Here is an 11,384-nt window from a genome sequence, read left to right as displayed (position 1 = left end):
ACACTAAATCCTGAATCCTGTGTGAACACAGCCACATCCATAAATTCAGTCAGATCCAACCTTACACTTTGCCGTCCTCGGTTTAATAACCCTTACAATTCATCGCATGCATATTTCCCAGACTCACACTGACACATACGAGCAAGGTCCAATAACACTTTCTGAGTATGAAATAGTTTTTCTGAAATATCCCCCCTTTCACTTGTGGGACCTCTCTGGAGTTATTGACCCTAGAGGCGATCAGCGAGGGGTGTTGGCATATACTGAGAAAAGTTAACATTACTTGTAAGGCAAGCCTCGGGTGCTAAGTTTTTAAAAACGTTTCTTTTTGGTCTTGGTCTTGTTTGTTTGCTTGCATGTTTATTTTACAACGAAATACTGGTTCCTTCTGTTAAGAAAAGGGGCATGTGGAAGTTCTAAGTTCTCAGCCTCATCACTGTCTCAGTCTTGCTGTCGCTAGTGTTAAGATTTCTTACTTCCCGGAACTGCGCTCTTAGGTCAGTCTAAAGAGTCCTGGGGGGCGTCCTGCCTGCGGGGGGCGCTGTGGCTGCCTTTGTGCGCATGCGTGCTGTGCTCTCCAGGCGGGGGAGCGGCTGCTAGGCCCCACCCCCTCCCAGGCCCTGTAGGCCCCACCCCCTCCCAGGCCCTGTAGGCCCCACCCCCTCCCAGGCCCTGTAGGCCCCACCCCCTCCCAGGCCCTGTAGGCCCCACCCCCTCCCAGGCCCTGGAGTCCCTGTTGCCTCCATCTCCACTCAGTTCCGCAGACATTTGGTCTGCAAAACTTTCCCCGTCGCCAGCACGTTATCCGAAATAACCAGCGGTGACAACCCGAGTCGTGACGACGCCAGCGTGTGCCACGAGTCGCCGTGCACCGTTGCCCCTGGCGGGGTGTCTGTGTGCTCCCCAGACTTCACAATCGTCTCCCAGTCTGTTTCCTGTGGGCGCGCCTTGCACCTATGCTCATCAGGCTCCTGGCGGGAAACGGATGGCATCATTAAAGATTTTAACTGGAAAACTGTAATAAAGGGGTTATTTATTGAGAAAAAAAAAATGCACGCTCTTCTCTTCTGATGCTCTGATGTTCTGACAGCGCTGTTCACTGGGACGGGCCTGGGATCCAGGGTGATGTGGGCCGGGGGGACCAGCCTCCAGGAAAGGAACCACCCTGGGCAGAGCAGAGAGAATAACCAGGCTCTCCGCAGACCATTCTTGAGGGCGAATTGGAGAAATGAGTGCACTTAAGAGGCTGCGTGAGATGGTTCGGTTACCATATTTCAGTGATTCTATTTTCTTTGCTATTCAGATTCTCCAAAATTAAAAATCCATCTTTAAATTTGTAATCTAATGTATTTGATCACATTATTCTTTTCTTAAAGAAACAAAATAATCAGCTGTTTTATGATCAATGTTGTCTTAGGATCAATAATCTATAGAGTAATAGCAATAAAAGGAGAGGAAAGATATGGATATCACAGGAATAGCACTCCTCAAACTTGCACTAAATATGAAACATGTTTAAACTTCCACGTACATTTAGAGTCTTTTATGTTCATAAATTTTTAAGTGGAGCATTGATAATTTTTGTACCACTTAGAGCCTCAATATTCCAATCTACTCTGTTTTTGAGTATGTAAAAACAATGGCAATGTTCAAAGAACCATAGAAATGAGAAGAGGAAAAGGGATTTGGCTAATCTATATTCTGTATAATGAACTCTTGGGTCAGTTAAAATAACCATATTATAATGGAGACTTTGATTCATCCTAAATGATGAAGTGGACTGGGGCGGGGGGCAGTATAATAATTGTATTGCACTAGTGGCCTGGGTTTGAATATCAAATGAGCTACTTAATATCTGTGTTAAACTTGAGCACGTTAATTAATTGGTGAGTCAAGCACCTGAAGTTTCCTCATCTGCAAAATAATTACAAAAATAGTATATACTGTATAGGATTTTTGTGAAGATTAAATAAATCTCTTAGAACAATCCCTGATACACAGTAAGAGACTGTAAAACTTAGCTGCTATTATTATCGTTATTATTCTTCAGTTTCCTAAATATGATCTAGACATCTTCTTAGATACGTAAAAGCTATTCCTAGCATAGTACATTTCCCAAATTGTCACTTACATCTTTCCTTCTTTTAATACAAATTATCTTGGGAACTTGGAAAGGAGCAAGGGATTCTCATCTATGATATCTCTTTATTGATAACAAAATATTTTTTAAATTTTTCTTTTAATTCCCATTCCAATGTCTATAAATAAAATAGGAAATATGGAAACTCTGGAAATAACTTATTTTAAGATCTACTATATCTAATCATTTATGTGTCTTATTACTGAGGAAATATTTTAAGAAACTTTTGAATATACCCTTCTGTTTTCATATATACACGGTTTTACTGGCAGGATCTACTATTCCTTGACTCCTATTTTCTATGCCTCGTGATAAGCACACTATATGCATTTTTGCAGTTAATACTCTGAATAACCCTGTTAGGTACTTGTGTTTTTGCAGTTTTATAAGTGGGCTTACTAGGCCTAAAAAGTATTTAGAGGTGGGAGTTGAACATTTTCAGTTTGTATATGCAGGGTAAGGAAGTCTTTGCAAAATAATCCTGTAACAATTAATGTCACACTTTTTTTTTTACATAAAAGGGACAGAATTTTCTTCCGTGGTTGTTCTGTGAGGCACAGAAGTATTTGTTTGCACCTCAAAAAGAAGAAAGGGGAAGTTCTGGGTTTGTATAAAAATAATTTTTGCTGGTCGTTCTTCACCATAGCTAAAAAGCACAATCTTAAAATTACGTGTTGGTGCCTTCCTGTGTTTGAAAGGAAGAACTAAGTTAAATAACATATGTGCATAGAGATTTCTGAAGAAGACTCTGAGAAACAGACTTGAGTACAGATAGTTTGAGAATGAGGCCATGAATCACTAGTGAGAGCATAAGGAATGAGACAAGAAAGAGAGGGAGAAAAGGCAACGATGTGTGTGTTAATAAGCAAAAGAATGCAAGGAGCAGCTACAGGTCAAGACCACTGGGACCCTCTGATTACTGTCTTAGAATTGTCCCACCGCAGGGCAGAGAAGCTGAGTTATTCACACATTTACTTTCGTTCCTTATTGGCTCAGCTTGCCTCCCACCCCTCCGTGCGCTCAATCCTCAGCACTTCTGAGCCGCTGGGCAGAGCACGAGCTCCGGCAGCTTTCTCTGAGCCCCGGAGAAAGTCCTCGGGCAGCAAAGCAGAGGTCGGAAGTGTTCAGCGTTCAGTGTTAGCTGCCCACTAAGCTGTAGCAGGTGGTCCAGGGAGACGTGGGACATGCATCAGTTACAGTGTGTTTCACTTAACACCTTTAACAAATCCCATTTTGTTCCCTCCTGTACTAGAAATAGCAGCAGAAAGTTGGGGTATTTGAGTTATACTTACAGTATAATTTAAATAATGATGCATGTGTGTGTGTATGATTATATCAGGATTAATGTTTATGTTGCCCCTACTGAATTCATCATTGCCGTAGCTCATTTTATTTATTTATTTATTTATGGTGATTTTCTGCTTTCTTTTCTTCTGCCTTTTGGTTACTGTTTAGAAAAATGTAATACTGAAAAGATATATCACGCAATCTCTTTCCATTATGCGCAATCAAAACATGGGTAGGAGATTGGATCTTATTCAAAAAGAAGAAAATCTGCCATTTGAAGCTGTGCATATGTAATAGGAAGAACTTTGATTTATATTTAGTCTCATTCTCTTGGTAATATGTAGTGTAATCTGTTTTCAGTGGAAATGCAATTATTGATTTAAATTATTGATAAACATTTCCTTCAGGTTTAAAAATTTGTTGCATCATTTTGTAAGATGAATAAATAAGGGCACTATTGAATCTGAAAGAACACTTTATAGTATTTTATAAAAATTAACCTGGTTGTATTTTGTTCCTATAAAACCATTATATCATGCTGTCATTGACTTTATGTTGCTAGGCCCAAGATGTACATTTTAAGTAATTTATTTGCAGATCTTGATTCCATCTTCAATAGTAATGTCCTTTAATTATGATGAAGTTTCCAGGAATGAAAATTTTGTATTTTTATGTTTCAGGTTCATCATTTATTGTTTCATTTCACAGCCTGTAATAGTTGGCCAATCTTAATGCCAATAACCTCCTGAATTGGGAAAATACTTTAGGCTTGATTTAGCTCAAGTATATAAAATGAAGTGCATTGCAAGGCCACTAGGGAAATCTTGAGAATTCATAGAGAACTATTGTTGGGTCTCTAGCCTAAATATTTCTCAAGTACAAGCCTCTGTTTTCTAGGACAAGGGAAAAGAAAACCATGGCTATTTAAATGGCTATTAACTTTCATATTTTGACTCAATTTAGTTTGCTATGAAAAGCATGGAAAGTAGCCTGACGATTAGTGATTATCTCTGGGGCTCTGATGAGTTTCTTAACCCCTCCGAGGCGCAGTGTGAGCATCAGTGCACGAGACCGACTCCAACCAGTTTCCTGAGGACTAAATGAGGGGATGTGTGTTAACTGCCAATCAATGTCCTTGATACATGGGAAGTCTCTGTAAATAATAGTTGAGAAAATTAAAGATGAAAAGACTGAAATGACTTCATCCATAGAGACCCAAGGGATGACATTTGATGCCAAATTCAGATTTTTGAAAATTGTCATATAGAGGTTATTGACAAAGTATAAGTCAAATACAAATTTTAAAAGAAGGATTAATATTAGCATAAGTAAACATGAATCTGGGGTATTGAGAAAGAAAGACTACCCGTGCAATTGTCTTGGGAAGTTTGTCTGCCAGTTGTGATATCCAAACACATCACGTGAGGGTGTTCATTCCAAACTTTAATATATACTCAGAGCTTATTCTATAATTTTATTGATTTAAATTTTAGAGTCAATAAGTCGATTTTATAAATTCTTCATAGATAACTGTACTCGTGGAGGACACTGTATGTTCTTTTTCTTTGATAGAAAACCAGACTCTCAGTAAGCCTTCACGTTCTTTGCGTACTTACGATTACCTACCTCATGGGCTGCTTAATATTGACTAATCTAACCCATATCACTACAAATAACCCGTTTTAATCTTTTAAATAATGTCATTGTGTCCTTTGCTGCATTGGAATCCTGATTCTAATACTGCTTTAGTTTTCTCATCTATAAAATGGGAATAACATTAGTACCTACTTCATAGGGTAATTTGGGGAATTAAATGAAATAGCATATGGAAAACACATAGAGACCTAGTTTATTTTAAGTGCTTGATAATTTCAATTATTTTTAGTTTTATTTTTACTCCAGTTATTTTATAATATATACCCGCTTACTCTGGCTATATATGTAATATAAAGAAAACTCTTCCTTTTTCTGTTCCTTACATTTAAAAATACTGTATTATGGCATCATGTTTGTATTTATTCAGTGAGTATTTATTTAGCATCCAGGCTGGGTGAGACACTACACACAGAACAACAGAACAATACTGATGATTCATACACAACTTGTGTGTGATTCTCATATGTTTTCTTCCAGATGTTTTTTCTCATTCTGTGTATATAAACATATAAAAAAAATTTGTTGAATATCTCTTCAAGAAATTATGCTAGGCATTGTGTAGAAATCAATGAATTGAAAGATAAAGTATCTGCTCTCAGAGGTAATATTTATATCATGAGACAAGGTGACAATACATAAACCCAATAATTCAATAAAAATGCAAACATTCACAAAATCATTATAGTAGTCACCACATCTGTGGTGCAGAGAACACATGCCCTGTATTCGAAGGAAAAAAGATGATTGTGGAGCAGTTTTGGTGCTTTGTTCTTTGTACTAATAATAATATTGTACAAACTGATCTTTAAAGATGATTACTTTGTTTTGTAAAATAATACCAGTTTATTATAAAAATATAAGCAATATGGAAGAGTAAAAAAAAAGCCATATATTGCTCAAAGTTCTCTTTCTTATAAACAACTGTTGTTAACAATTGATGGGATTATTTTAAATAGATTGGTAGGTAGTGATTATTTAATTAAAAATGAGATTATACTTTACATAAAAAATTAATATAAGGTAAAATTGAAAGATGTATTAATTTTATATAAAAATTTCTTCACTCTGAGTACTTTTTAGATTCTATATTATGGCTTAAGGAAAAATGATGATATAAATAATGCTGAGAGAATGAGTTTATTTTTTAAATTTATGTTTCAGCTTTAGGCTGTGTTGAAGGACTAATTGTGTAAAAGCTGAGTTTAGTACTTTGTACATTCTCCTCCCCAATTGCTCAGTTTTCCTTTTCTGTAATTATTTTTATTTCATCAAGATTTTTGATATGTACATTTTGTAATGCAATCATGGTGCACTCAGTGTCTGGTCTTTGTTCTATGTGTACATGTATTTAACTCACCCTCTGTTCTTTTTGCAAAGTTTTTTTACACTTCCATTTCCTTTACTTTGGTTCTGCCACTTTTTAGGTTTTTTTTTTTTTTTTTTTTTTCCTGTTATTTAAATGTTGGCCGGGCGCGGTGGCTCACGCCTGTAATCCTAGCACTCTGGGAGGCCGAGGTGGGCGGATCGTTTGAGCTCAGGAGTTCGAGACCAGCCTGAGCAAGAGCGAGACCCCATCTCTACTAAAAATAGAAAGAAATTATATGGACAGCTAAAAATATATATATAGAAAAAATTAGCCGGGCATGGTGGTGCATGCCTGTAGTCCCAGCTACTCGGGAGGCTGAGACAGGAGGATCGCTTGAGCTCAGGAGTTTGAGGTTGCTGTGAGCTAGGCTAACGCCACGGCACTCACTCTAGCCTGGGCAACAGAGTGAGACTCTGTCTCAAAAAAAAAAAAAAAAAAAAAAAAAAAAAAAAAAAATAAATAAATGTTGATTGCAGTTACTTTCATTTAAAACAGTGGTAAAAGGTCTGTAGTGAACCTCTGGCATCCTCTGCCCTCCCCTGCCCCAAACACCATTCCACTTCCCATAAGAACCTAAGAACCATATTTTTTTCAAATGTCTCTTTCTTGTTCTATATTTTAAAAAGATACATTTATATTACTATTTCTTCATTTGCTAATTTTAGCTATTATTTATTGGCTTCCTGTAATATGTTAGATAAATATTTAACTCTGTCTGACTTTTATTTTTCAGAATATTTAAATCTCAACTTGTAGATAAGTCATTTATCAGTTTTTACAGTATTATGATCATATACACGTTTACACTATTACATTATATTACTACTACATTATACGCTATCGATCCACATAGTGTATAATTATTCTGCTTTCTTTTTATAACCTTTTAACTTTTTTGTTTGTTTTTCTGGAATTAATATTTATTTCATTTTTTATATTATGTGCAAAAGATTGTCTTGTACCCATCTTTATTTTTTTTGGAAATGTCCTATCTGAACTGTCCAAGCTCTATTATTAGCATTATTCTCAGCTTTTCAAATACATGCAATAATATTACAATTATGTTATTTATTTCCCTCCCCAGTTCATTAACTTTTGTAAGTCCTGCTAGCCTCCAGGCCTCTTGAACAGCTGCCATCCTGAAACTTTCTGTTGATACTTTAATTTACCTGTTTTTTGCAGTATAATTTACACACACAATCTAAGACATACAGATGAGTGAATTGTTATATATGTATACTTTTATGTAACCACCATCAGATTAAGGTATAGAACGTTCTCAGGACTCCAGCAGGCTCCCTTATGACTGCTTTCATTCATTAATCCTACCCTCACATATTCTGATCTATCACCATGGATAAAGTTTTTCTGCTTTGTAACTTTATATAAATACAATCATACACTCTTTCTTTTTCAATTAATATTATGTCTTTGGATTCATCCATGTTGCAAGTAGCATTGGTTCATTCTTTTTTATTGTTCTGCAGTATTGCATAGTATGAATATACTATAAATATAAGTTTTGTAAGAACTTTCTTATAATTCATGAAAATCTGTCCTTGAAATTGTTCTGAAGAAATCAAGACCAACCTAGTATTTTTCTTCTTGTTGATGACTTGCTTTTCCCTCCTAGATATGTGAAGTTTTATAATCATCATTAAACCAAGGGGAATTTAATTAAGATAGGCTTTTCTTAACAATTTTTCTTGGAATCTGATTGTGTCCCATTGATTCGTAGAGCTGTTCCTTTATCTTCCTTCCTTATTTCAAGGACTTTTAAAATTTTTAAAATTCATAAAATATTTTGCAATATTTTTATCTATATTTTGTTCTTCTCTACTTAAGAATTTCGGATAATCCTTATGTTCAATATTTTCTTTTTTTGACTCGTATTTAGGTATATCATATTTTCGCCAATTTTGTTAACCCTGCTCTGCTTTTTCTTTTTCTCCTTTTTTTTCTTTTTGTATTTGCTATGAAAATATTACGCTTTTATTTTTGGCCAGAAATTAAAATATTACCTGTGTCTAATCTAGTCATTACTTTCTCTAATTTATTTATTATCTGGGTAATAATATTGTTTTGTCAATATTGTTTTTTCAATTGTTTTCTCAATTTGTCTTATTTATTATATTCTTTCATATGATTCTTTTTTAATTAAATCAACTTGTCTTTGGATTTTGGTTTTATTTAATCTATGGTGTTTTTTATGCTATGAAGGACTTTCATAGTTTCTCCTCCCTACTTGTGATCTCCGCTAGTTTTTGCCTGCTGTATTACTTTCTTTCTGGTGATGATCATTATTGGCCATACTCTTTCCATAGCCACGAGTTTGTATTGCAATCTCTCATCTTAGCTCAGTTTAGACTTTTTATTTACATAATAGGGTGTGGGCAAGTTACCCTTTAAATTCCCCTACCTACCTTATTTGGTACTTTTTATTTTTCCCTCCAAGCTACAGTGTGAAAAGACAGAATCTTTATTCCTGTCATTTTTTTTATGGCCTGAGGGAAAAGAAGAGAAGGAAAATATGTGTGATGCTCTAGTTGGATATCTGGGTTGTGGTCTCTGCTAAGACACTGTTAAATGTCCTCTGCAAGACCCCTCTCCTCTGCCCACGGATGTAGTTGAGTTTGTGAGATTTGGCTCGTTTTCCTGGCTGCTTTTTGAGCCCCGACTTGGGGAGGATACTGACAGGTTTTTCAGCTCTGTGGATACCCCAAAATCTGTTTTCAGATGGGGAAGGGATTCATGAGCACCCTGAGCGTTTTGGTGACTCAAGTTTCTTCATCAATACTGATTCTGGAGTGGGAGATAGGTTTAAAATTCATACTGCTCTACCAGAACCTTCAATTTATTTCATTGGCATCAACTTTAATTTAGTTTATGACATGAGCTAGCACCCCTTTGTTTGGTTTCCGCTGTTGAATTTCTTTCAATTTTAAGAAAATGCGTATTTTATTTTGTTGGGCATTTGGAGATGGAAATTCTGTAATCCGAGTTTATGTACTCATTTTTACCTGGAAGAAAAATTTTAAATTCCTTTAATGTAAATTCTTACATTTCTGCTCAAAATAATTTCATTCATTGGGCAAGGTTTATTTATTAAACCTTCATTTAAGAGAAGAAGTAACAATGGCTCAAAGGAGTGAAATATCATAATTTAGGTAAAATTTGTGTTTACTGGCAGGGCCATGCCCAGTGCCCCTAATTTCAGAGTATTTTGTTCATTCCACTGTGAGGCCTTGTACTATTAAATATTTCTGTTGAGCGTCCTAGATTCACATTTGTGTAGTGAATACAGCGTAGACTCACACAAAACATGCACTGTGTTACATCTTAATTATTGCTTTAATCCTGTATGATTATGGTGGGGATAATATGAATTTTATTATTAGTCTCTGGTATAAACAAGTTAATGTGTTTCCTAAAGAGTATATTTAAATTTTGAGAAATAATAATCTCACCTGCTGTTAGCATTGCAAATATAAGAAAATTAAGACATTATTTTTTCTTTTTCCAGGAAATACGAAAGACATCATAGTGATATATGAAGAAGATGCTGAGGAATGGGCTCTGTACTTGAGGGAAATCTTTTTACGTGTTGTGAAAAGGGAAGCAATCCTGCTATATTGCTTGGAGAATTTCTCCCTTCGGCATTTGGAATTGCTGAACTTACCGTCTTACGAATGTAAACTTTTGATATTATCAAACAGCCTGCTTAAAGACCTAACCCCAAAGAAATGTCAGTTTCTGGAAAAGGTACTTGATTCACCAGAAAGTGTAGTCACTATGCTTTGTGGAGTGAAGAGTTCAGACCAGCTCTACAAATTATTAAATATCTCTGGAAGCAGATGGGAAATCTCAACTGAGCAGGAGCCAGAAGACTACATCTCTGTCATCCAGAGTATCATGTTCAGAGGTAGTGTTGCCAAATCTTCTTTGTTCTTTTGTTGTTATTGTTGTTGTGATTAAAAAGTTGAAAGTTTGTATTTTAATTTCAGAATATTATAGGGGCATAGATGTTTTGGTTACATGAATTACTTTTGTACAGTTTGAGTCAAAGTTATAAGTGTGTCCATCACCCAGATAGTGCATTATACCCATTAGGTGTGAATTTACCCATCGCCTCCTACCCACTTGTACCTGCTTGATTTCCGTTGAATTTTACTACCGTATGTACACATAAGTATTGATCATTTAGTTCCAATTTAATAATGAGTACACGTGGTGGTTGTTATTCCATTCTTACAATTCTTCACTTAGAAGGTTTCCATTTCTATATAAGTTGTTACAAATGGTATTAGTTCACCATTTTTTATGGCTGAGTAGTACTCCATGGTATACATATACCACATTTTGTTAATCCACTTATGGATTGATGGGTGCATGGGTTGTTTCCACATCTTTGCAGTTGTGTACTGGGCTGCAATAAACATTTGAGTGCAGATGTCTTTATTATAGAATGTCTTTTTTTCCCATTGGGTAAATACCTAGTAATGGGATTGCTGGATCAAAGGGTAGGTCTACTTTTAGTTCTTTGAGATATCTTCATACCACTTTCCATAGAGGTTGAACTAGTTTGCGGTCCCAGAAACAGTGTATAGGTGTTCCTTTCTCTCCACATCCACATCAGCATCTGTTATTTTGGGACTTTTTGATAAAAGTCATTCTTATTGGAGCTAGGGGATATCTCATTGTGGTTTTGATTTGCATTTCCCTGATATTAGAGAGATTGAGCATTTTTTCATATGTTTATTGGCCATTAGTCTATCCTCTTTTGAAAAACTTGTTAATGTCTTTTGCCCACTTTTTAATGGGGTTGTTTGATTTTTTTCTTGCTGATTTGCTTATCTGTAGATTCTGGTTATCAGCCCCTTTTCAAATGTATAACATGCAAATATTTTCTCCTATTCTATATGTTGTATGTTCACT

At 35.7% G+C, this 11,384-nt stretch overlaps 1 protein-coding gene across 1 annotated transcript in view; it reads left to right on the top strand.

The window, feature by feature from the left end:
• Positions 1–3,655: 3,655 nt before the first annotated feature.
• The window catches only part of BANK1 (B cell scaffold protein with ankyrin repeats 1), a 193,960-nt gene continuing 186,231 nt past the window's right edge, over positions 3,656–11,384 (top strand). Inside the window, exons 1-2 of the mRNA XM_069485451.1 lie at positions 3,656–3,659; positions 9,973–10,371. Of these exons, the coding sequence (XP_069341552.1) occupies positions 3,656–3,659; positions 9,973–10,371 (403 nt within the window). The remainder of the gene's footprint in view (positions 3,660–9,972; positions 10,372–11,384) is intronic.

Source organism: Eulemur rufifrons, chromosome 13 (assembly GCF_041146395.1).
Source record: "Eulemur rufifrons isolate Redbay chromosome 13, OSU_ERuf_1, whole genome shotgun sequence".
Classification (NCBI taxonomy): domain Eukaryota; kingdom Metazoa; phylum Chordata; class Mammalia; order Primates; family Lemuridae; genus Eulemur; species Eulemur rufifrons.
Note: the sequence above shows the minus strand (reverse complement) of the source record. Positions and strands in the feature narration are given on the sequence as shown.